This window comes from Callithrix jacchus, chromosome 12 (genome assembly GCF_049354715.1).
Source record: "Callithrix jacchus isolate 240 chromosome 12, calJac240_pri, whole genome shotgun sequence".
Taxonomy (NCBI): domain Eukaryota; kingdom Metazoa; phylum Chordata; class Mammalia; order Primates; family Cebidae; genus Callithrix; species Callithrix jacchus.
The window spans coordinates 89,139,613-89,166,219 of NC_133513.1; the positions used below are offsets into that span (position 1 = coordinate 89,139,613).

A 26,607-nucleotide genomic window follows, 5' to 3' on the forward strand; every position below is an offset into this window, starting at 1 on the left:
GGAGAACGCAAGTGAGTTGGGAGGTTTAGAAGGGATCAATAAATAAAGACCACGAAGGGGCCCGAGTACATTTAGGAATAAATAACATGCAAGTAATGATGCTGCCCTACTTCCTGACAAGGTTACTTTGAGGAACTAATGAGATTATGCAGATGAAAACAAACATTAATTTACTGTATTCATTATGATCTTCACATTAGACAAATGAACTGAACAGAGATCAAAATTCCCTATCATACTTTGGCAGGAAGCCGTTGCCAGGGCAGCACCTGTGAAGCCCTGCCCTGGCTTCAGAGTCTGCTAGTGAGATGACATCAAAACCCTTCGTGTAGGAGGGTGGCAGTCTCTCTCCCTTCTGGAGACATCACCTGAAGGCCCAGCCAGAGGCAGCAGCAGCCTCTTCCCATGGATCCACCACGAACGTCCCACTTGAGCCCTCGGAAGAAGAGACCCAGGCAGACGGGTGCCTTGATGGCCTCCTCTCCTCAAGACATCAAATTTCAAGATTTGGTCATCTTCATTTTGGAGAAGAAAATGGGAACCACCCGCAGAGCGTTCCTCACGGAGCTAGCCCGCAGGAAAGGGTTCAGGGTTGAAAACGAACTCAGGTAGGATGCCATCGATCTCGCTTTGTAAATAAGCAGGGGCTTTGTGAACAGCTTCTTGGGAACCCAAGGAACCTGTGCTTTTTTTCCCACATGTGGAAGAGGAAATCTTCCCACTGGGAGAATAGCAGATTTGAAATCAAAGAACAACTAGTTAAGGAAAACTAGATAAGTGGGGACTGAAAACAATTATATTGAAACTAGTTGGCAGCAAAAGATGAGATAAATTTTCTATTTTTTGCTTTGCACTCCTAGAAATTATTTAGAGATGATAAACAAAAAATGAATTGGAAATTTTAATGCTAAAAGCACTTGATTTTATTCTTGACCAAGTTAAACGAAGTATCACTGAGTTCAATAAAAAAGTTTTGGCTACTTGGATGCAGAAAGCATGATTTGGTTGCTTGGTTCTTACATATACATCTGGGCGTGCTAAGACAACCAGCATCTGTGGTGGGCTAGGATAACTAGCCAGCTCCCCACAGGCACCCAGATGTGGCCTTGATCACGTTTTTCCAAAGAGCGGTCCTATTGAGGTTCTTAGAAAGAGAGTTGCTCGGTAAAGATGTATTCACTGTTAAGACAGCTCTGTCCAGGGGTGGCCAACACCACACTGAGAGAGATGCAATCAGAGCCCAGGCGAAGAGGCAATAGTAGCATTTGGACTACCTAGATTGATTCACTCACTAACCCACTCACCTCAAACAGCAATTCTTGTTGTTTTTCTAACTGCTATAGAAGCTCTTCACTGGTCTCAAATAGATGAAGAGAAAGCAAAACAAAATCCAGAAACAAATGGTATTAGAACCTTGACATAAGTGATGCTTCCAGATTAAACTGGTACAGGGCTTGCAGTGAAGGGGTAGTGATTTATGCAATTGACTGCTCTGACTGGGCAGGGAATAAATTCACCACATATTTTCAGGCAAAACTATAAAAATGTTATGTGAAAAGACGTTTTGATTGTAAAAAATAGTCTTTGATATTTGAAAATAAAAGTGACAAGCATGTCATGCAGAAGAGATGTCAGTTTCCAGATGTTGGGGAGACATATTTCAAAGGTCAGTTCTCAAATATGTTAATGTTCACAACACCATGATTCATATGACGTTGACTTTTAATTAATTTTTTGCTAAAATGCCCAATTCAGAAATTCCTCAGTTTCCTATGGTCTTCCTTCCACCTGATTTCTCTCTTTGTAAGGTCTCCTTTTCTCTCTTGCTGCATCAGTTGAACCCCTTACAGCCACTCTCAATCTCATTTACTAACATCCTTTCCAAGAAAATCCTAGATTTCATCTAATTGTTAAGTCTGCATAATCTTAGAAACTTACATAGAATGTTAGAGTTGGAGAAGACAGGAAGATTATACAGGTAAAGAAGCCGGAAAAAAAACCAGAGTTAAAAAAAAAAAGAAATGAAAAGCCTTTGCAAATCTGGAACTGCTTTTCATGGTAAAGAAGTTTGGCAAGGGTCAGGCAGGAAGGAAAGAGCCAGAAGTGCCACTTACTGGAAAGCTCTCCACTGAAACGTCCAAGCTTCCAGCAAGGACTCACTGATTTATTATAGACACAGCAATGAATACATACATGGTGGCTGAGGCAGGCACTTAGGAAGATGATGAGAGGTAAGTTTCTTCTGTTGGCAGGACAGCTGAAGAGGCAGCAACATGCCCCAGATGCCTGTTGCCAGGGACTGAGCCCAGCTGCTCAGGCGACAGAGGAAGCTAACTGGTGTATGTTGAGCAAACTGCTGCTGTGCATGTGAAGGTGGCAATGTTCCCAGGCTGGTAGATCAGAAGAAACATTAAATACAAATGTGTTCTATGGCGCAAAAATAAACCACAGGAAGTAGAAGTCCTGGGTCTCAAACGGAATTTCTGTATATAAATACATAGGCTTTAATTGGATAGAAAAATAAAAGTTATTGTAGGGGGAAAACATCTCTAGATAAGAAATGTAGAAACCTCAAATCCTGGCTTTGACTCTCCCCAGCCATGGGATATGGGGCAAGATCCCTTCCCTCCCCACTGATCTTAGTATCCTGATAAATGGCCTATCTGATGTGATCACCAAATGAGATAATGCATGTCAATGTGCTTTGATAAATTAAAACAGTCATACAAATGTAAAGTGTAACTATTTTCTTGTGAATTGCCACAGCCATTGACCTTTACAGGTCAATCCTAAGGAACCGGCTCTCTCTCCACAATATGAACTAGGTCAAATGATGTAAACAAATAGAACAAAGACAGGAAGGAAATCCATCAGCATGTTATAAGTGGTTTTTTGGGGGTGAGGTTAGTAGGAACAGATTATGGCTGTTTTTATTTTCTGTGTTTTCATACACACACACACACACACACACACACACACACACACACACATTTTTGAGATGGAGTCCCCTTCTCTGTTGCCAGGCTGGAGTGCAGTGGCTCAATCTCAGCTCACTGCAACTTCCATCTCCCCAGGTTCAAGCTATTCTCCTGCCTCAGCCTCCTAAGTAGCTGGGACTACAGGTGCACACCACTAGGCCCAGCTAATTTTTGTACTTTTAGTAGAGACGAGGTTTCACCATGTTGGCCAGAATGGTCTTAATCTCTTGACCTTGTGATCTGCTATCTCAGCCTCCCAAAGTCCTGGGATTATAGGTGTGAGCCACCATGCCCAGCCTCCAATATATTTTTTACAATAAGCATATATATATATATATTTTGGAGACAGGGTCTTGCTCTGTCACTCAGGCTGGAGTGTGGTGGTACCATATCTCGGCTCACTGCAACCTTCATTTCCCAGGCTCAAGGGATCCTCCCAGCTCCGCCTCCCAAGTAGCTGGGACTACAGGTGCAGGCTGTCATGCCTGGCTAATTTTTGTAGAGATGGGGCTCTGCCATGTTGCCCAGGCTAATCTCGGACTCCTGGGCTCAAGTGATCCTCCAGCCTTGGCCTCCCGAAGGATTACAGGTGTGAGCCACCATGCCTGGGCTATAATCAGCATGTATTTTAAACATAAAAATAACAAAGAAAGCTGTTTTTCAGCTGATAGGCAGCAATTTTCATAGTTCCTAACACATTCTTTGGGTGCCAGGAGGATTAAATTAGAGAAAAAAACCTATTTCCTGCTTTATCTGGGCCCGAACACACAGATTAGAAATGGTGTACCTCAAAGTGTTACACTGTCTGGAGCTTTTTCATTTTCCAACATGCATTCACCACTTTTGGATGGGGCTTCGCTAGCATTTACGCTACATTGCAAAATACGTGCCATTCAATGTGCCGTAGGAAGCTAGTTTTAAAACGTAGATCAGGGACAGTATTAAAGCCCATGAGGCATTTTTGCATATTTGTGAAAAGAATATTGGATTTTATTCCAAGGCCAACTTCCTACATTTTAGAACAACTTGACAATCTTCATGTCACCCAGGTCAAGCTGGAGAAGGATCAGGACCTACTGCTTGTCACTTTCTTATTTCGTCCTAGGTTCCAATACATGGAGCTATCTTAAAATTTCATCCTGTCATTAACTCTCCTCCATAAACACATTAGTTAAGCTTACACTCTGTGTCTTGACCCAAATCACTGATGTGGAAGAAAGTGCATGGCCAGGAAGGATGCTTGTCCAGCTTTGCATCTACCTAGCAGTTTAACGCTTGCCAAGTTGCACTGTTCAAGCATCTTCACACCCACCAGAGGATACTGTCATCCTGCCTAGACTTCCATAGTTTGTCTACAAGGGTGCCACTGGAAGGCATTGTCTTCAATGGAAGCAAGATGCAGCATCATGTCATCATCAATAAAGGACTTTGTTAGTACCTACTCTGTGCAGTATTTGTCAGGTTGTGGAGACACAAAATAGTGGAAGACATGAGTTCTGCAAACAAGTAGTTTACAATCAGACAGGAAAGTCAGGAATTGTACCTTTGTTGTCACCTGGAATTAAAAAAGGAGCATAGCATATATTCCAAGTTTTTCTTTAAAAAAAATTAGCATTTGCCTGTTCAATTCTTTGCTTTTAGTCTTCTAGTATTATTTTGGTCTAGTTTTATCTAACCTGGCTGCTTGCACTTTCCATCCAGTCACTATGTAATGTCTGACATGTGAATTCTGTCTCACTCATTATCCCAAAACCATTGCCTCCAAAATTTCCTGGGAATCTCATGGCAGTAAAATGAATGATTTTTTTCCTCCTGATTGTTGCTGAAGACTCTCTCCTGGACCAAACTGTCGTATGGCTTTTAGTATTTAAGGCCATGTCCCTAGGATGGCCCTTTTTAAAATGCCTGCCTGAGAAAGTTCATTACTGATGGGAGAAGGTCCTGTTTATTCCAGCCTAACCCTGGCAATAGGCAGTCGGACCCGTGAACCCTCTCTCAAAGCAGTTACTTTAGAAAGTTGCAATGATAAATCCTTTCTCTATCTCTTTGAGATGTAAATCTTCTAACCATCCAGAACTTTCTTCTAAGAACCTGAGAAAATCAACCCTTCCAGGAGATAACTCTGACTTTGAGATTCTGGAGGCTAAGGGCGTAACTTCAGAGGACTTTGCTCTAATTTACACCACAAAAGTTTGCTTCTTCTCCAGATAAGCATCAATTAACAAACTCAGAGGGCCTAGTCACTGGGACCAACCCCCCTAGGCCTTCCCCTAGCAGCACACCCTAGTTTTTTAAAAGTCTCATGTCTTTTGTTCCCATGAAGCTGAGTTCGCTTCACACTGGAGCCTCTTTCCTATTGCCGTCGTTATGACTGAGTATAACCATCCTCCCCACCTCAGTGTCCAGCTTTGTTTGTCTTTGTCAATGTTCTATACTTCAAATTTGTGGTGTCTGAAATCAAAATATTCAAAGTCATTGTTTGCAAAATAAACAGAATACCAGTTGAAAGAGGTCAGTTATCTGCTCTAGAAAATGAAAGTTGAACTGGCGGCTCTCCAGGCCTCTTCCAGGTCCAGAATCCAAACACAGATTTTCTGATTTTCTTTATAGTTTTTCTTGCTGTTTCCCCACTACCTTGAGTGCCTTCACCCTTTACCTGGAATTTAAAAAGGAGCATAGCATATATTCCAGGTTTTTCTTTTAAAAAAATTAGCATTTGCCTGTTCAATTCTTTACTTTTAGTCTTCTAGTATTATTTTGGTCTAGTTTTATGTAACCTGGCTGCTTGGACTTTCCATCCAGTCACTATATAATGTCTGACATGTGGATTCTGTCTCACTCATTATCCCAAAACCATTGCTTCCAAGACTTTAGACTACTGAAACCCCCAGAGAGAAGCCTTTCTCTCTAGGATGCTGGTAGGAGTCACTGCCTAAGGTGGGCTCCAGCTTTCCCTTTCCATGAGCAAAGGTTCTCAACCTCATTCGATTACCCCTCTCTGACTCCATGAGGCCATGTGTAGACCTCATCTACAGACTTAGACAATTTTATTTTACATAGGAGGCCTCAAGAAATATTTGCCCAAAGAATGATTTATTTGGTGTATCTTAAACCAACCCAAAGGAATTTGTGTTTACCAAGAGTAATTTTTGTAATAAATTTTTTTCTGCAATGTATGAGTATTACTTTTGTAATCAAGAACATAATTAATATTTTATTTTTACAAATTCAAGAGCATGAACATGTGATGTAAATTTTAATCTTGCTCTGGTCCAAATTACTTCATTATTTCAAAATTTGTGGCTTTAAATTAACAAAAATGTTCTTAATCCCATTAAAGGTGAGCCTAAAAAATTGAGGCAAGATCGTCTCAGTCATACGTACAGCAGGGCTGGAAACAGAAACCTGTCCTTAGTGGTACTAGTAAGAGTTTGCAATAAAACCAAACAAAACTGCTTGATCTTTCTGTTTCAAGGATGCTGAAACAGATCCGTTGCTAAGTGAAATTGGTAGGAGGGTGTTTAAACTGTAAACAGCTCAGTTTAACTGTAAATGACCATTTAAGTCATTGTTTACAAAATAAGTCCTACATCAGATGGGAAGAATCAGGAATGGCCTCTCCCTGGAAAGAAAACAGCAGGTGATCATCCATGAGGATAGAGAAAGTCAGATGGGAGGGGCGGGGTGGGGGGAAGGAGTCTATACCCAAGAAAGGAAAAATGGCTGCCATTTTCCTCATGGAGGGTTTTTCTAATTATACCTTGTAAGAGGCAGGATCAACTAGTAAAAGAAAGACAAAAAGAACAGGGAAATTGTTACCTGAGGAAAAAAAATGCATAACTGAAGTCTCTGAGTTAATTCTATAACCCAGGGCTTTTCAGACATCTGAGTGCCACAGTCACAATTCTTGTAATACCTTTTACCACATCTATTATTAAAATATATACCTAATCTGTTTGTTTGTTTGTTTGTTTGCTTTTTGAGCGGGGAGACAAGACCTCGCTCTGTTGTCCCCCGCACAATCTCTGCTCACTGCAACCTTCACCTCCTGGGTTCAAGTGATTTTCATGCCTCAGCCTCTTGAGTAGCTAGGATTACAAGTGCATGCCACCATGCCCAGCTAATTTTTGTATTTTTAGTAGAGACAGGGTTTCACCGTGTTAGCCAGGCTGGTCTCGAACTCCTGACCTCTGGTGATCTGCCCACCTCGGCCTCCCAAGGTGCTGGGATTACAGGCATGAGCCACCATACCTGGCCAATGTGTTTCTTTTAATTGTTCCTGAACTGGCTCATTTAAAAAAAAAATTAGCCTTTTTCTAAGGAATGATATCCATTAAAAACGATGATCTGAGATGCATAATTTAAAATATAGACATAAATAAACACATAGGCCTTTTAAATGTTCAGTTGTGCACCTCCTAAAATTATGTCAGGTACCTGCAGAGAAATGACTACCATGTTGGAAAACACTGCTGTCATTCTGTCCAAAGGCTAGCGTGGGAATCAAATCTAGGCTGGGGCAGTTCGATAGAAAAGATCTTTCTCTACAGTGGTGTTTCTCAAAGTGGAGTTCTTGGGCTGTGGGGTGGTTTTAAAACATAGGTCGTCCTGTGGAGAGGGAGAGACTATTTCCTTGTCCTTTGCATCTGAGAGGGCTGGTGACTGATTCAACCAGTAAGGTACAGTGGAAGTGACACCGTATGATTTTCCCTGGAACATACACCCTGGGTCCCAGAGCCTCATGTGAGACATTGGAACCTCCTCTTAGACCACATAAAGTTGCTTGCGTCCCTAGTTACACTAAGCCCAGCTTACCAGCCACCCTCACCAAGGTGGCAGAATGTAGAACCACATGGAGCATCAGCACCTCAGCAGAACCATACAGGACAGAAGGATCACCCAGCCAAGCCTGCCTGAAGTTCTGATGCACAAAATTGTGAGAGAAAACTGTTGCCTTTTTAAGCCATTATATTTTGGGATCATTGGTTATGCAACAGTAGGTTACTAAAACAGACTGACCATATCAGAATCTCCAGTGCAGCGCGTCAAAATGCATATTCCTGGGCTCCAGGTGCAATTCCCCAGGGAATCTGAAGTCTGGTAATGGGGCCCAGTAATCTCAATGTTAACCTAGCTTCCTGGATGTCTCTAGTAGACACTAGAGTTTGAGAGACATTCCTTTAGAGCTACTGATTCATTCATTCATCTATCCAGTCTACCATTGCCTTTTTACCATTACTGTAAATCTGGCCATGTGCTGGGCCCCAGGCATAACCCAGAGACCATGCCACTGTCCCTGCCCTCAGGGACACCAAGGACCAAGCTGAGCACCTGACAGTCAAGCACTAGTTGAAGTAGGAGACTCTGAATCTTCTTCCCTATAAGAGGCTGCGGGACCAATCCCAGTTCCCTCAGAATTGCTATAATTGGCTCGAGACCTCCCAAACTTAGTCCAGAGCATTAATAATTGGCCGTGGCCAAGAAATTAGGAGAAGATTGAATCCACTGATATTTCAGGAATAGCCATCACAGCAGAACCTTGGGATCTCTGAGGTTGAGGTTGGATGACTAAGGGTTTCTGTCACCTTTCATTATAAGAAAGAAGCCAAGGTCTCTATGGTCAAGGATTTGCCCTTGAAATGACATTCATGCATATTTTCCCCCAAGTAGAAAAGTGATCATAGATAGCTCATTACAGAAAATGAGAAAATATAGAAAAGCATTTCAAACAAGCAAACAAAGCCCCACCTCAGCCATCTAACCACAGTCTAGTAGAACGTTAAGAGGTTGCTTGAGTCAGGCTCATCTATGTTTGAACCCTGGCTTCATGTAAGCTCCTCCAGGCTTGGCTTTCTGGTCTGTGATCATATTGTCTACTTTGCAAGGCTGTTGTGAGGATTAAGTTAGAATATCTGCACATGTGTGCATGTCGCTATCATTATTTTTGCTAATAGTCATGAGTATTTTTTTCTAGTCCGATTCCCTTTTTATGCCAGTATTTATTGTTGGTTATTTAATAGTGCCTTGAGCCCTCTCCCCTCTGTACCCCCCAGCATTCTAATGTCCCCATCAGAGTTGAGGCTGTGTCCAGAGTAATTCTAAGTGAAGAGATGGTAGCAATGGAGCAGGGGGGTAGGATTGGATGGTGAGAGGCCAGAATTTAGACGGTGAGTCCAGGGTTCCCCCTCAGCACATCCATCTCCCTTGGTTTAGGGAAAACCCAAGGCCCAGAGAGCCTGACAGCTTCCCTGTGGCTGCTCCTTCTGGATGTGTGGCTACGGCAACTGTTCTTTCAGATTTTCTGGGGCAGTTCTACATGTCCTGCACTCTTGTTTAGTCCATATAACATTGTACATCAAATAGCAAAACACAAATTCTATGTGGCAGCAGCAGGGCAGTGTGTCTATTGGTGTTATATAGAAGGTGCTATTCCATCCGTATTTCTGCTCTTGGGAGGAAATCAACTTTCATCTTATTACGATACCCATCCAGATGTTATTCCTTTTGCAACGGGAGGAAGTGAGCAGCTCCCTCCTTTTCCAGAGAACACAAAGTCACAGATGGCCAAGCACATAGACTTTGATGAGAACAGATGTAGGATCAAATTACTGCTCCACTAACTAATTATTAGCTGGGTGAAAATTTTAACACATCCAAAGCTATCTCTTCCCATTTTTAGATGGGGATGATCATATCTACCTCATGGCACTATTGATAAGTAAATAAAGTGATGTATAAAGTGTCCCTACCAGAGTATCTAGCACATAGTGATACTCTAATATCGTTAACATTTTCAGTATTGGAGTGTTCAGAGCAGAGAGAAAACCACTGTACAAGCAAACAGACAAACAGCTGCCACAAGATAGTGATGAGAAAATATCAGCAGAGCACACTAGAGGCCGCAGGTGTCCTTAGTAATACTGCTCGGTAAGGGCTCGGAGCTGAAAGTGAACAACACACAATCAGAGACTGAATTGTCTGTGAGGGGCTGATGACAACCCCAACATGAGGAAGCACATCACAGCCCAGATCTAGCCGACCACATGCAGAGGACCAGCTGAACTCAAGCAACACAAGATGATGGGAAAGACAGTCTGGGCCACAATAGATTATTCTCTCAACAGTTTTTAAAATTATTTGTGGCAAAGGACCGGTTTTTAAAAAATGTGTTGAAGACCAGTGCCTCTATTTGGTCTTAAAAGCCACAATAAAACTATTTTGATGATGTCAAATTACAATTAAAGTTTCTAAATGCTGACTTACAATTTCCTAACTTACCTTGTTGGGAAGCTGTGGCAACCAATACTGAGCCCTGAGTAGCATTGACTTGAGAGGGTTTGTTTGTTGACTTTTTGGTTTTAGTGTGTGCTTAAGATTACTGTTGCTGTTTTGTTTTGTTTGCTAGTTGCTGAATGAGCAGGAATTGGGAATTTAAATCAGAGTCTCCCTTCATATGATGTACAGCCTATCATCCACAAATTTGCTTGTATCAACTAAGAAATGCATGTGGTTCTCACTCACAATGTGAGCGCGGACATTCCCACACTGTCTTGGAGAATCCCAGGAGAGGAGAAAGTAGCTGGGGTGATAAGAGTGTAGGTGGTGAGAGGTCCCAGGGTTCCTCTTCAGCTATATCATAAGTATAATAATATAACAATATTGCCTCCTTCCAAAGGGCAGAAATATAGATGGAAAATACAGATGGAATAACATTTCCTATTAATCCTTGATCCAAAGAATCCTTCAGGAATTGTATTATAAATAAATTTTGGAATAATATGGATTTAGAATAGAGAAGCAGTTATCCACCTTCCTTTAATGCTTACAGAATGTTGCCTTGCCATGACTTATTTCTGCTTGGGCCTGCTGTACATCCTGCCGTCCAAAGGGTCTCAGCTCTGACCGCAGCCCCCACCTCTCTCTGAGCACCAATCTCAGATCCCAGCTGTCAACCAGATATTTTAATTTGGATCTCCTGCCATCCTTCAAATGCAGCATGCCTGAAATAAACTTCAATGCCACTGCCCCACCCCTTCCCCCAAAGAGACGCAACTTCCTACTAAAACTGCCATTACTTTACTGTGATTAATATGCTGGGATAACATTTGATTCCCTCCCCCACGTCATCTTTCATAGGTGAGCTGATGCGGATGTCCACCATATTTCTCCTCTGCCTTTCTGTGCCTGACTGGGTTAAAATCTTCTCACACTTACTCTATCGTTTCATCTTCCTAAGCAGCTCCACTACTCTCCCTACCCTATTATGCTTGCCTCTAAATCATTGTATGTACCAGACTCATCATTTAAAATAATACTGTAGTGCTATTAATGTTCTGCTCACAAAAACCTTCACTGGCTCCACAATCCCAGAAAATAAGATCAAACCTCCTCAATAGGCTTCTAAGATCCCCTAGAATGTAGTTGTCTCTACCAACTCAGCCACATCTACAATTACCTCCCAATATAAACTCTCCACTCCAACCCAGGCCATTCTCCACCATGTCCTTCCCCTGACCCTTTTCTTCCAGGAGAATCCTAAGTTCTGCCTTTTAGGTATGTCATTGAGGACTAGACACAAGCCCAGCTCTTCCACTAGCCAGCCACCTCTCACAGCTCATACCATGTTCTTCTCCTTCTCTGAACATGGCAGATCTTCATGCCGTATGTCTTGTCATAATTCACACCATTAGCCATCTGTTTCATCTAAGATACTAACGTCCAGGAACTTCCTTTTTCTTCTTTGGTACCCAGCGTCCTGCTACTATCACCACCACCACTACCACAAGGAATCTGGGGTTGTGCATATAGTAGTAAATTTAAAAATACCTCATGTTCAAAAAAAAGAACATGAAGAAAGAGGAAATCAAGAAAACAAAATAGGAGGAGGAAGAGAAAACATTGCTGTTTTTTCTCTTAGATGCCTGGGTATGCTGTGTGCTCTTGCTCTTGCTCAAATTTACAGACTATTTGAACTGAAAGATCTTAAAAATCGCTAGGTCCAATAATATAATGCTGACCATGAAGACTTGTCAAAAACTAGAAATAGCAAACTTGACCCAGAAAAGACAATCCAAAAAGATGAGCATCATTTACCAGCTGTGTGACCTTTAGAATGTCACTTGACCTTTCTGTCCCTCAGTTTCCACATTTTTGAAGCGTGAATGATGTAACACTTACTGAGGAGCTGAATGAGATGATACAGGTAAAGCACTTGGCCAACGCCTCTAACATGGTAAGTGCTTAGTAGCTGTTAGGGAAAAGATCCCTGCTCATCTCACATTATAGAATTGTGTTTTGAAAACATATAAACAAAATTTCTCAAAGGCTGGTAATAAATGATTTATTGTTAATAATAAGCTGTGGGCTGGGCATGGTGGCTCACGCCTATAATCCCAGCACTTTGGGAGGCCAAGGTGGGTAGATCACCTGAGGTCAGGAGTTCGAGACCAGCCTGGCCAACATGGCAAAACCCCATCTCTACTAAAAATATAAAAAATTAGCCAGGACTGGTGGCAGGTGTCTCTAATCCCAGCTAATTGGGAGGCTGAGGCAGGAGAATCACTTGAACCTAAGAGGCAGAGGTTGCAGTGAGCTCACATTGTGTCACTGCACTCCAGCCTGGGCTGTCTCAACATAATAACAATAATAATAATAATAAACTGTGAGGTCAGTTAATAGGGTGTTTCTACTGTCTGAATATGTGTGTCACCCCAAAATTCATACACCGAAACCTAATCCCCAAAGCAATGATATTAGAAGGCAGAGCCTTTGGGAGGTGACTTGGTTATGAGGGCTCCACCCGAGTGAATGAGATTAATGTCCTTAAAAATGAGGACCCAGAGAGCTGCCTTCCCCTTCTGCCATGGGAGGACACATAGCAGATGCCATCTATGAAGAATGGGCCTTCACTGGACACCAAATCTGCCGACCCCCTGATCAGGGACTTCCCAACCTCCAGAACTGTGAGCAGTAAGTTTCTGCTGCTTATAAATTACTCAGTCTAAGGTATTTTGTTAAAGCAGCCTAAATGAATTAAGGCAGATGCTTAATCCATATAAGCATAGCTACATCTGTACCTATTTTTATGTCTATTTTAGATCATGATATAAAACATATTTCTAACTGTGGGTTACAGTCAAACAAGTCTGAAAGTCATTGGATTATTAAAGTCCTCTACAAGTAAAAACGGGGCAGAATCCCAAAACCACATACGGAATGCTAGGTGCTGCTTTAAGAGCAATTTCATTTTCCATCTTCTCTGGACCTTGCTTTTCCATCGACACCTCAGTCCTGCTAATGTTGTCTTTATTTTTCATGCATCTGACATGTAACCTAGACCACTGTTGCCACACTAAATAATGTATAGAGAATTCCCTTGCATGGAGGCCTAAATTCTCCCCACCTACGGTTAGGTCTAGCATGTGTCTTTCTCCATCAGAAGAAATGCTGAGAAACCTTGAGGAAAGAGGAGAGCTTCTGATTTTGAAAGATGCTTCAGCTGGTAACTCTTTCTTGCATTTCACAGTAATTCTGTCACCCACATTGTAGCAGAGAACAACTCAGGTTCGGACGTTCTGGAGTGGCTTCAGGTACAGAAAATACAAGCCAGCTCACGACCAGAGCTCCTTGATGTCTCCTGGCTGATAGAATGTATAGGAGCAGGGAAACCGGTGGAGATGACTGGAAAACACCAGCTTGTTGTAAGTGTCATGGGACTTTCACTGTTCTTTGCTTGATGATTAAAAACATAGGCTTAAAATCAACCGATCTGGGGGTAAACCCTAGATTTTCTGCTTATTTCCGGTGTGATTTTGGCAAGTAACTTAGCTTTACTGAGCTTCAGTTTCTTCCTCTATAATATGACATAACAATAATACCAGCCTCACAAAATGGTTATGAGGATGAGAATAATATACATGTAAAGCACTTAACACGGTGTGTTAAGTATAGTAGACACTGAATGAGTGGTAGCTATTTTCCTGAACACATTTATACATAAATATTTCAAAATATTTAAACCTTGATATTCTGGAAGCCAAAAAAGCAGGAGATTCCTTTTTTTTTTTTTTTTTTTTCCTTACTGTGATCATTCAGGAAAAAAAAAGATAAAGTTAAGCTCTCAATTCCAAATATTTGAGCAATTGTGCTAGAATGTTTGGGAAGAGGGCTTGAACTATAACTACATAAGTTCATAGAAGAGGAAGATGGTAGTTAATTGATAGGTCTTTTTCATGTTTTTTCTGATTTCAAAAATAATACATGTTAACAATAGCAAGTTCAAATATTAGAGATGTATATAACATACATTTTGGGTCTCTTTTATTTTATCCTCCAACTACAGACTACTTCTAAATTTTTTCCATACTTACCTATTATTACTATTAATTTATTGAAAATGGATTCTTATGCATTTGTTTAGGTGGGAAGAGACTATTCAGATAGCACCAACCCAGGCCTCCTGAAGACTCCACCAATTGCTGTACAAAAGATCTCCCAGTATGCGTGTCAGAGAAGAACCACTTTAAACAACTTTAACCAGATATTCACGGTAACGGGACTTTACATCAACACTCAGAGCAAAAGAAGGGCTTGTAGCTTCTTTCTGTGGACCTGCAAATTATACATTTTTCTGAAAACCTGGGACAGTTTTCCTTCCACCTACCCACAGCCCTAGCCTGATCTCTGATTCTTCTATCCTTCTTTCTATCAAGAATGGGTCTCCTTCCTTCCTGAAAATGGACAAATACATTTTGATTATATTCTTTAGAGACAGCAGATTACTATTTACAGAGAGTTGTTATTCATTAATGGGCACAGTACTTGTTAAAGGCAAATATTCTGAACAACCAAATACTATAATTAGTCCAAAACATAGTAAGAGCAAATTACATAGAAATAGCAACAATGCATCAACAGCCTTTGCTGGGAAACTGAAAAATTAAGCAAACCTAAATTCCAGCCTTTCTGATATTCACGAGTTTGGGCAAGTCAATTTATCTCTCTGAGCCCGTTTCCTCATCTATTCAAAAAAAAATTGGATAGGTCATATCTAAAGCTCCCCTCAGCCCTCAGATTGGTAAATGTGTTTTGAATGGCCCTAAAAGCTCACAACTGCTTGTCTGCTAGCCTGGAGTCAGTGGTTAGCTGGATGAAACATGTAGTAGTAGATCCACACAGAGCTTTTCATTTCTAGACCCCCCAACCCCATGTCTGTGTGGGAAAGACCAGGAAATTGTAGCTACTGGATATGCTGAGCATGAGATCACACAGCTGCAGCTGCTTTCCCTCCCACTAGAAATGCAAACATGCCCTACCTTAAAGAACCCTAGCTCTGGGTCTGTGTGATCATGACTATACTCATTCATTCAACAAGCCTGTGTTAATAAGCACTGTGTTTCATGGGGATGCTCAGTAATCAAGGCAGAATTCTAGCCACAGGCTAGTGGAAAGAGCACAAAAAGAGATCATGCTGAGTCATGACTAACAAGGTGTTGCGAGCACCAAAGCATTGTTTTTAGTTAAATCATCTGTGAATGTATAATGGCAGTGTACTCCAAGTTTCCTTATAATGCACTCTTTTGCCTGTCTTTTCAATTCAACTCTACTCCACCACACAAGAGAGGAATACAAGGGTACGGGAGACCCCATCCTGACGGTATTCCAATATTTAAAGGAGAGCAAGAGGTATTTGTGAGTGACCACTGGCTCAGGGGCTTGGAAGCAGACCTCTCACTTATCTGGTTTTATCTTTCAGGATGCCTTTGATATACTGGCTGAAAATTGTGAGTTTAGAGAAAATGAAGACTCCTGTGTGACATTTATGAGAGCAGCTTCTGTATTGAAATCTCTGCCATTCACAATAATCAGTATGAAGGACACAGAAGGAATTCCCTGCCTGGGGTCCAAGGTGAAGGGTATCATAGAGGTAAGGGTGAAATGGGATTTGTCCCACTTCCCAATAGGTATGTGGGGCTAGGGGAGAGAGAGAGAGATGTAGTTAACAGATTTTCCTGTCAATTATGTAGATGTGGTGTGCATCACATATTTTCTTTTATACATCTCTCTCTCTCCCCCGTCTCTCTGTGTGTGTTTATTTAGATCGTATAGACGTGTGTGTGTGTGCGTGCGTGTGTATGTACACGTTAGGGGTTGTGAATATCCTAGTCACATGTCACCAAAACATGTTAGTGGTGGCAGGTGTCAGAGCTGCTGACAGTGAATCCGTTCCCGGTCTGCAGCAACCTTAATTATTGCTTCAGCAGAAGAAAGAATTTGACTGAGGGGCTTAAGGCAGAAAAAGAGACTGAGGGAAGTTTAAAAAGCTTTAGAGCAGGAAAGAAAGTAAACTACACTTGGAAGAGACCCAAGCGGGCAACTTGGAGGAAAAGGGCAGCGTTTGCCCTTTTGACTTGGGGTTTTATATGTTATCATACTTCTGGGATCCTGCGTCCCCTTTCCCATGATACTCTCTTAGGTTGAGCCGCTCGCATGCGCAGTCCCCTCCTTGTGCTTGGGAGGGGAGCATGCGCAGTCTGTCGACTGTAGTTGTACGCATGCTCACCTGAGGCATTTTTCCTTTTTCCGGTAAAATGCCCCCAGGAAGTCATATGCTGCCATTTTGTCTCTTAATGTGCATGCTCATGCCCACTTGCCCAATTCCTGAGATTTTATTGGAAGCTGCTGATTACAAATGTCAGGGGTTTTTATCTACTAGGAAATTGCCTCTCCCTGGCGCCAGATGTAACCAATTATCATTTTATAGCGTGACAACTGCCAGACCATCAGGAAACTGCCTTTCTCTAGCATGGCTGCAACCAGTTATCATTTTAAAGCGACAGTGTGATAACTGCTGGACTATCACCTGACATTCCTGGTTTGGCGGGGAGCCCTCTCCTTCCCGGCTCATGCCTAACTAGCTACCTACTGTAACATACAGATAGATAGAGGCCTGTTGTGTATAATTCATACCCTAATATTATCACAGTTGGAGCCACATGGAGCCAACTAGTAGAAACAGAAATCTCTCATATTGTTATTAATCACAGTGAAAGACTCAAGTGACCTAAAAGCTTGACAGTAAGGAAATGGTCTGATTTCAAACATAGGCTGTGTGCAGGACCTCAGTTGCAGCCGGGGGCTCCACCTTAGAGCAGTGGTGGGTGTGATGTGCAGTGGAGTTGGTTCTACGTCTCCCCAAGGAGAGCACCAGGGGTTGTGTTCAGTTACTAAATGGTGTTTAAGGATTCTGCAGCAAAGCAAGCTGGTCATCTGGTAGTAAGTTTCCATATAGTCAAGCGCAAGGTGTATTATTCAAGGACAATGATTCCAACTCTACTCAGTGGAGGGGGCTCTGAGCTAGACATCACAAGGGCTTGAATGTAGATTGGCTTTTTGGTGGGTCCAAAATGAACCTTCTCAATGGAAAAGTCTTCTTATTTCAGTAAGGTCATATTCACTGAAGAAAAAGTTATCACCAAGATTTGGACATACATTTTTCAGTGAATATTTTGGTTTGGGATTCTGTAGATTTGGATCCTAACCATTCTGTATTTTCGTTCCTAAGGATCAGAAAGGGGTCCTTGGATATATGATGAGCTCGCATTTTCAAGATTGTAGGGAAATGTCTTGTTTTCTCCAGATGAGTTAGGGAAATACCCCTGCAAGGGATGCATGTGCATTTCATGAGAAATCAAGGTACTAGATCCATGAATTTGAGAGTTTTAGACAGTGATTATATCACTAATTTAAAATATTTTTCAACTGGCCATGTAGGAGATCATTGAAGATGGAGAAAGTTCTGAAGTTAAAGCTGTGTTAAATGATGAACGCTATCAGTCCTTCAAAGTAAGTGATTTTACATATATTTATTGATAATGGTTTTTCAGTTAATCTTATTACCTATTCTGGATGGTTGTATTAGTCAGCTTGGGCTGCGATAACAAAATACCAGAGATGGTGTGGCTTAAATAACGGAAATTTATTTTCTTACCATTCTGGAGGCTGAAAGTTCTGGATCAAGATGTCAGCAGTCAGATTCTGGTGAGCATTCTCTTTCTGGCTTTCAGATGGCTGCCTTGTTGCTCCCCTGCTCACATGGTAAGAGAGAGAGAGAGAACAAGCAATCTTTCTGGTGTCTTTTATCATAAAGACACTAATTCTGGGCTGGGCGCCATAGCTCATGCCTGTATTCCCAGCACTTTGGGAGGCCAAGGCAGGTGGATCACTTGAAGCCAGGAATTCGGGACCAGCCTGGCCAACATGGTGAAACCCCATCTCTACTAAAAATACAAAAATTAGCCAGATGGGGTGGGGCATGCCTGTAATTCCAGCTACTTGGGAGGTTGAGACATGAAAATCGCTTGACTCTGGGAGGCAGAGGTTGCAGTGGGTTGAGATCAAGCCACTGCACTCTAGCCTGATCAACAGAGTGAGGCTATCTCAAAAACAAAACAAACAAAAAGACACTAATCCCATCATGAGAGCCTCACTCCCATGACCCCAAAGGACCTGTCTTAAAATACCATCTTATTGGGGATTAGGACCTCAACATACAAATTGGGTTGGGAGGGGGAATTCAGTCCATAGCAGTGGTCTAGGAAGAAAATGCCTAAATTCACGTGCCCAGATTATGCCATACTATGGTGATGTACAAATTACCTTACTCTCCAAGGGTCTATCACTCATAGGTAGAAACATCATGGGATATTTTGTCCTGTTCCTGGTGGAAACAGGACAGAACTGTTCTTAAGAACAAATTTGTGTCTGAAAAGCTCCTTACTGCATCTCCATTTACTTGGAAGCAGGATTTATTACCTCCCAATTTTCCCTACCTTAAAGTTGCGTGTGGAAGAAACTTTCACCATTCCCTTCAATGCAAAAGTGATGTGCAGGCCTAAAATGTGGTCATGAGTAGCTGGATGCGGTGGTTCAAGCCTGTAATCCCAGCACATTGGGAGGCTGAGGCCTCACTCTTACTGAGTGCCACCTATGTGCCAGAGTCTGTGTTGGGAGTTCTCACATATTTATTCTTTTTTTCCCCCCACCATGCTCTTGTGAAGTAGATTTAAAAAAACAAAAGAAAAGACAACAGCTTTATTTTACAGATACATTGGGGTTCAGAAGGGTTCACTAACTTGTCTAAGATCATAAAAAATGAATTGAATTCAGATCTTCTTAATGCCCTGGCGGCACTCTAAAATCATCTTGGTCTTTAAAAAAAACATGGCCGAGTCTGGGTGCAGTGGCTTATGCCTGTAATCCAAGTCCTTTGGGGGGCCACGGTAGGTGGATTATGAGGTCAGGAGATCGAGACCATCCTGGCTGGGCAACATGGTGAAACCCTGTCTCTACTAAAAATACAAAAATTAGCTGGGTGTGATGATGTGCCTCTGTAGTCCCAGCCACTCAGGAGGCTGAGGCAGGAGAATCGCTTGAACCTGGGAGGCGGAGGTTGCAGTGAGCTGAGATTGCACAACTGCACTCCAGCCTGAGCAACAGAGAGAGATTCCATCTCAAAAAATCAATCAAACAAAAAACATGGCTGAAACCTACCCCAAACCCAATTAAATTCCAATCTCTGAGGGTTTGGATGGGCATTAGTATTTTTTATAATTGGCCCCATGATTATAATGTACAGTCAGAGTTGAGAACCATGGCTCTGACTGAAGAGACAGTGCCTCTCCTACTGCTCTCCGCAAGAAGGGACAGGGCATGTTTTCAATGAGTGTGCATTCTAAATACTCTTGGAACACTTTCAGATACATCCATCCCTTTTTCTCTGCTCCTTCTCCCTTGTACCACAGGGGTCCTTCTCATCTCTGGATATCTGTAAGCAAGCAGATGGAGAGAGGGGAGAGGTTGTTACTGATGGTGGAGAAATACAAATTCGACTGAATTAATTTTAATCAGTATTTATCTTTTGAGAAAACATGTATGTGTAGTGCTGACAGACTGTCAAAGCACAATGTCAAGTAGCGTCAAGAAAATTTGATATAGTTTTCCAGACCTGTCGACACCTTTGATTTGTTGAATATGCATACACCAATACCAAAGAGTACTGACTTAGTATCTTGGCTGATAGAGATCATACATAGGATGCGGCAGGGGTCTATTGCTGGTGGGAAAACAATTTTAAATTCCTGATATTAGATCTGCTAATTGCCATATAACATGTAACATTTTACCCCAAGATTTTTGAAGTATTGTGGTTTACCATATCTATGGCATCTCAATTATAGAAATCCATTATTATTATTATTATTTTTTTCACACCCTCCACTCTCCCAAAAAAAAATCCATTATTTTATGGTCTCCTTTTAGCCTTGAAATTGACCATGAGCACGGATTGTTTAAAAATATCAAAATGTCTAATATTTTGAAGAATCTTTTCACATATTCATCTATAACTAAAGTTGAATACATAAATACAGTCATTCTTGGAATTGGCAAAACGTGTCATTTTGTACAACAGTTACCTTGGGCATTTATTTTAGGATATGTAAAACCAGAGTACCGCCTCTCCTGAGTTTTATCAATATAATGGAGAATTAGAAACAACATAGAGAACATGAATGCTCATCTTCCACCCTATCCAACTAGCTCCATCCTTCCTGCCCTGACTATCTGGTCCCCAGTGATGCAGAAACTACCATCACTACTCAGTCCAATTGATGTGGTTCCTGCTTGGTCACTGCTGGGTTTATGGAGCATGGCTTAAACCATCAAACCACAATAGCATATTGCATGTTGGACATTGTGTGTGGTCCTTCCTGATTTCTACATCTAATGTTAAGTTCCACAGGGAAATCTAAGGAAACCTTGATATTGCTGCCTGATTATTGCACTACAGACAAATTGCATGGTGAATATACTTTTCTTTATTACACTGGTGTAACAGTTTTATTATTTTTTTTTAACTTTGATCAGTTTACTGTTCAATTACTTATATTTTTCTGGCAAGTGATTTCTTATTTCTGACTATTTGCCCCTAAAATGAAATACCCTACTTTGTGAGGATCATCTTGCCAAATTATAGCAATTATTTTTAACTCCCCAAGTCCATTTTATATACTGCTCCTGACTCAGGAAATAGTCAGTTACATTTCTTAAATACAGGTAATAATACCCCCATATAACCACTGCACATCAACGAATAATCTCCCACTTTTTCACCAGGATTCTTTCTTGCATTTTGTTGCAAAAAGTCTCAAATATAGAAAGTAAAATAATAAAACATATCCCCACATACCATCCAGCTTCAGTAGTTATAATCTCAACCCTAATCTTGTTTTATCTGTACCGCACCCATTCCTCCTCTATTTCAAACTAACCCCAGATTTCATCTGTGCATATTTCAGTGTGTGTCTCCAGTAGATAAGGATTTTTGAAAAATTACAGCAGAATACTATTACCAGGCCTTAAAAATGAACAATTCTGTAATATTATAAAATATCTATTCAGTTTTCAAATTTTTATATTTTTTTAAAAGTTTCCTTTAAATTGGTTTTAATAGGAATTTCAGGGTCCTGGTATTAATTTTGTTGGTATATCTTTTAATTTATAGATATTTCATTCTTTTTTTCTTCTCTGCAATTTATTTGTTAAGAAATTGGGTTGTTTTATTGATTGTTTTAATCTAGTCTCATACAGACTGGATTTTACTGATTGCATTCCTGTTGTATTTTTTTTTAACATGGGTATCCATCACCTTTTTTCCCCATAAACTGGTAATTAGGTTTAGAAGTTTCCATTTTTGGCAAGACAACTTCAGACAATGTGATGCGTGCTTCCATCAGAAGGCACAAAATATATCTTTGAACCCCCTTTTGTAATGTGAAAAGTCATTGGTGATTATTGTTTAGATTCATTCCTTTATGAGGTATTGCAAAATGGTGATATCCAAATGCTACCTATTTAGTCTTTCATTATTTGGAATACTTTAAAGAGACTTTTCCCCATCAACGATTTGGTTGCCCTGTGGTACAGTTTGTGCAGCAAAGGGAGGCTGAGTGTTGCTATTATCCCTGTTGTGTGTTTTCACAATAATGAATTGGTTCTAAAGGTGAACGGTGATTTCTTCATAGCAGCATTATGACTATGTAGAGCACAATGTATCTGATACATTTCAATCCATTGAGTTATTATTTTTATTGCTGCTTAAACTTCTACTTTGGCCAGTAGGAGCCACTTAAGGTTGGCTCCTGAGTCCTTTTGACACAACCCTAGTAATTTTAGATAGTTTCCTTGCTTTCTGGTATAATTCCTGCCCCAGACTTGGTTAGCTATTTTTCCAAAGGGACTTGGGCCATTTTAATAGAAAATAGCATTTAGAAATAGCAATCTTGGTGCTGGGATAGAGGTAATAATTTAATAAAAACTATCGGAAGGAGGCAGTGAGCCACATGGATATTCGGGAGGACATCATTGCAGGCAGAAAGAACAGCATGTGCAAAGACTCGGAGGCTGGAGCGGTGGGAGCAAGAAGAGAGTAGTAGGAAGGGAAGAGAGGTGATGAGGAGCAGGCCAGGCAGGGCCTGGTGGGAGGTTGGGAGGACTTTGGCTTTTCTTGGGGTGAGATGGAGCCTTTGATAAGTTTTGAGCAAAGGAGTTCCATAATCTTTTCTTTTGTTTAATTTTAACTGAATTATTATGGGTTCTGGGTTGAAAATAGGGTGAAGAGTTTGAAGAGCAGAATCTGGGAGACCAGTGAGGAGGCTATCACAATAATATAGGATACGGGTGAGAGATGATGTGGCTTGGATCAGTGTGGTAGTAGTAAAGGTAACGAGAAGAGGTCAGATCCTGGATATATGTGAAAGACAGAACCCGCAGAATTCGCTAAAGGATTGGACTTGGATTGTAAGGAAAGAGGATTCAAATGTGACTCCAAGGTTTATGGCCTGAGGTGTAAATGAAATTATAAAACATGGGAACGTGAATGGCCTCTTTTCTGTGGGTCAGTGCAGTATTTGTGGGAAAGGATCCGGGATGGGTCAGGCAAAACGTCACAGGGGGTGACGTGGTATGGATATTTGTCACCTCCAAATTTCCTGTTGAAATGTGATCCCCAATGTTGGAGGTGGGACCTGGGTGGAAGGTGTTTGGGTCATGGGGGTAGATCCTTCATGAATGACTTGGTGAAACTGAGGTCATTTGAAATCTGGTTGTTTAAAAGAGTCTGGCTCCTCCCCCTTCTCTCTGTGTCCCTCTCTTGCTATGTGATGCACCAGCTCCCACTTCCCTTCTGCCACGACTGTAAGTTTCTTGATGTCCTCACCAGAAGCAGACGTTGGTGCCATGCTTCTTGTACAGACTGCAGAACCGTGAGCCAAGTACATCTCTTTTCTTTACAAATTACCTAGTCTCAGGTATTTCTATATTGCAGTGCAAAAAGAGCCTAACACAGGGGACCATATATTTGAGTCATGAACAATATATAGGAGGACCAGGAAGATAAGAGAGGAAAGAACATTCTGAGCAGGATAATAGCTTGTAAAAATTCGGAGTTGTACAGGGATCATGAGTTCTGGGATTAAATTCAGTTTTTGCACTCGGCCCCTACATTAGATAATGGCACCACCAGTTGTGTGCAGTGGCTCACACCTGTCATCCGAGCACTTTGAGGGGCCAAGGTGGCCAATCACCTGAGGTCACGAGTTCAAGACCAGCTTGGAAAATATGGTGAAACCCCATCTCTACTAATACAAAATTAGCCAGGCATAATGCTATGCACCTGTAATCCCAGCTATTCGGGAAGCTGAGTTGCAGTGAGCCAAGATCATGCCACTGCACTCCAGCCTGGGGGACAGAGTGAGACTCTGTCTCAAAAAAAAAAAAAAAATGTAGGGAACTGGTACTGGATGGGAGCAGATTTGGAAGTAAAGATACAGAGTACAGTTTGGATGCTGAGTTTGAGCTGCTTGTGGGATAGTCTCTTGATACCCAGTAGGTGGGTGGAAATATGGATCTGGAGCTCATGGGAGTGGACTAGGCAGAAATGTAAAGGCATGAGAAGTTATGACCTAGGTTGAATAAGTGCAGTAGGGAGAGAAGGCAAAGGATGAAGGTCTAGGGAATACCAACATTTATGACACACAAAAGTTGACTGAAAAGGAGCCATCATACACAGAGGAGGAGGAAAATCAGACATGAGGGGGGTTCTGAAAAATAAGGAAAGATAAATTTTCAAGAAAGAAGTAAGGCCCACAATGGCTCATGCTACAGAGATCCAAGAAGATAAAACACAAAAACTGGTCTTTGCTTTAGAGGCCGTTGGAAATCTTAGGGCAGTTTCATTGGAGTGGTGCGGTGAGAAATGGGAATGTAATGGATGGAGAAGTAAATAAACGAGGAGTGGAGGTGCTGAAGGGAAGGCAAAGGTAGACCATAGTCTCAAGTAGGTTGTTTGTGAAGGAACTGTTTTTTTAAATTAATTTTTTACAAATTATGATAAAGTGTACACAGTAGAAAAGTTACCATATTAAACATTTAAAATTTATTTTTATTTTTGTAAACTTGGGGTCTTGTTATGTTGCCTAGACTGCTCTCAAACTCCAGGCCTCAAGACAGCCTACTGCTTCAGCCTCCCAAAATGCTGGGATTACAGGGTGAGCCAATGCACCTGGCCCATATTAATCATTTTTAACTGTACACTTAAGTCTTGTTAAGTACATTCACGTTGTGCAGCCAATCTCAAGAACTTTTTCGTCTTGTCACACTAAAACTCTACACTATTATACAATAGAATTTGTTGTTAAGAATGAGAATTACAAATTAGCTGGGCGTTGTGGCGCACGCCTGTAATCCCAGCTACTCGGGAGGCTGAGGCAGGAGAATTGCCTGAACCCAGGAGGCGGAGGTTGTGGTGAGCCGAGATTGCGCCATTGCACTCCAGCCTGGTTAACAAGAGCGAAACTCTGTCTCAAAAAAAAAAAAAAAAAAAGAATGAGAATTACTTAAATATTTTACGTGCATAGGGGATGAACCAGTACAATGAAAGAGGATGAAGGTGTAGGAAAAATGAAAATCCTACCGTTCTAAGAACTTTATAAGACCATTTCACCATTAAAAGACAAATATCTTTACCCCTTTCTAACAGCTCCCCCATTTTTCTGAGTGCAGTTTTAATTTTCTACTTTCTATTACAAAAAACAACAAAATTAAAAATGATAATTTTTTGTTGAGACACAAGATTGATTTTTTAAGATTAATTCTGAGGCCTTTAGAAAGATACACACAAACTCCCATCTCTTTTATAATTATTTTTGTATGAACTGGAGGTAATATATTCTTAACCAAAGTATTCTTATGATGCTGAGGAGGGTGTGAACCTGGACAACATGATTAATTTGTAGCACAGAGAATATTACCATAAAAAGCATTAAATGTGTCAAAAGGCTCATATAATATTAGTTAGGGGTTAAAACTATGTTTCTATTACTCTATATTCAGTTTGAATGAACTTCAAATATTTATGAAGCACTAGTTATTATAATGAGATTTTACCTCTTGATTAAACCAGAAGTTGGGTACTAGAACAATTTGCTCTTTACTGCCTCTTTCTCTCTGATGAAATGTAAAGGGAATGAGTCAATTGTCAAAGTAACCTTTCATCAACAACATCTGATAGAACATGATAGAAGTGACTCTGAATTTTAATTTTATTTAAAATAGAGAACTGTGGTCAGGCCCTGTGGCTCATACCTGTAATCCTAGCACTTTGGGAGGCCAAGGCAGGCAGATCACTTGAGGCCAGGAGTTCAAGACTAGCCTGAACAACATGGTGAAACCCCATCTCAGCTAAAAATACAAAAATTAGCTGGGCGTGGTGGTGCATGTCTGTAATCCCAGCTACTCCGGAGGCTGAGGCACGAGAATCTCTTTAATTCGGGAGGCAGAGGTTGCAGTGAGCTGAGATAGCACCACTGCACTCCAGCCTGGGTGACAAAATGACTCTGCCTCAAAAAAAAAATGTAAGAATGTAATAAAATAGGCTGAGTATGGTGTGGCTCATGCCTGTAATCCCAGCACTTTGGGAGGCCAAGATGGGTGGATCACCTGAGGTCAGGAGTTGGAGACCAGCCTGACCAACATGGTGAAACCCCATCTCTACTAAAAATACAAACATTAGCCAGGCAAGGTGGCAGGTGCCTGTAATCCCAGCTACTCAGGAGGCTGAGGTTTCAGATACAGAAGGCAGGAGAATGGCTTGAACCCAGGAGGCGGAGGTTGCAGTGAGCACAGATCGCGCCGTTGCATACCAGCCTGGGAGACAAGATTGAAGCTCTATCTCAAAAAAAAAAAAAGAATGTAATGTAATAAAGTAGAGAACTGTTGCCACAGCACCCACCAAAGTGTGTCTCTCATCGACAGGTTTAAGTACTTGTCTGTCTGTTTCTCCTGCCTACCCCTCAGCCACTCTGGATCTTTCCTTTGATCATTCTTTTTTCTTTCTGGCTTTGATGTTTCTGGTTTCCATTCTGTAATTCACAGAATATTTTGTGGGCATGCTCTTTCCAAATTTCTCTCCAAAGCAAGAGTACGTAAACCCATTACGTTGTTGAATTTTGCAAAAAATCCCATCATATCAACTAAAACCAATTTTATCGTAACAGGATGACTATCAGACCAA

At 41.3% G+C, this 26,607-nt stretch overlaps 1 protein-coding gene across 2 annotated transcripts in view; it reads left to right on the plus strand.

Moving 5' to 3' along the window:
* The first annotated feature begins 363 nt into the window (after positions 1-363).
* Positions 364-26,607, plus strand: part of DNTT (DNA nucleotidylexotransferase) — a 46,994-nt gene continuing 20,750 nt past the window's right edge. For both annotated transcript variants that reach the window (XM_002756483.3, XM_009010079.3), the window contains exons 1-5: positions 364-608; positions 13,504-13,678; positions 14,398-14,526; positions 15,733-15,903; positions 17,751-17,822. In XM_002756483.3, the coding sequence (XP_002756529.1) occupies positions 406-608; positions 13,504-13,678; positions 14,398-14,526; positions 15,733-15,903; positions 17,751-17,822 (750 nt within the window). In that variant the 5' untranslated portion in view covers positions 364-405. The remainder of the gene's footprint in view (positions 609-13,503; positions 13,679-14,397; positions 14,527-15,732; positions 15,904-17,750; positions 17,823-26,607) is intronic.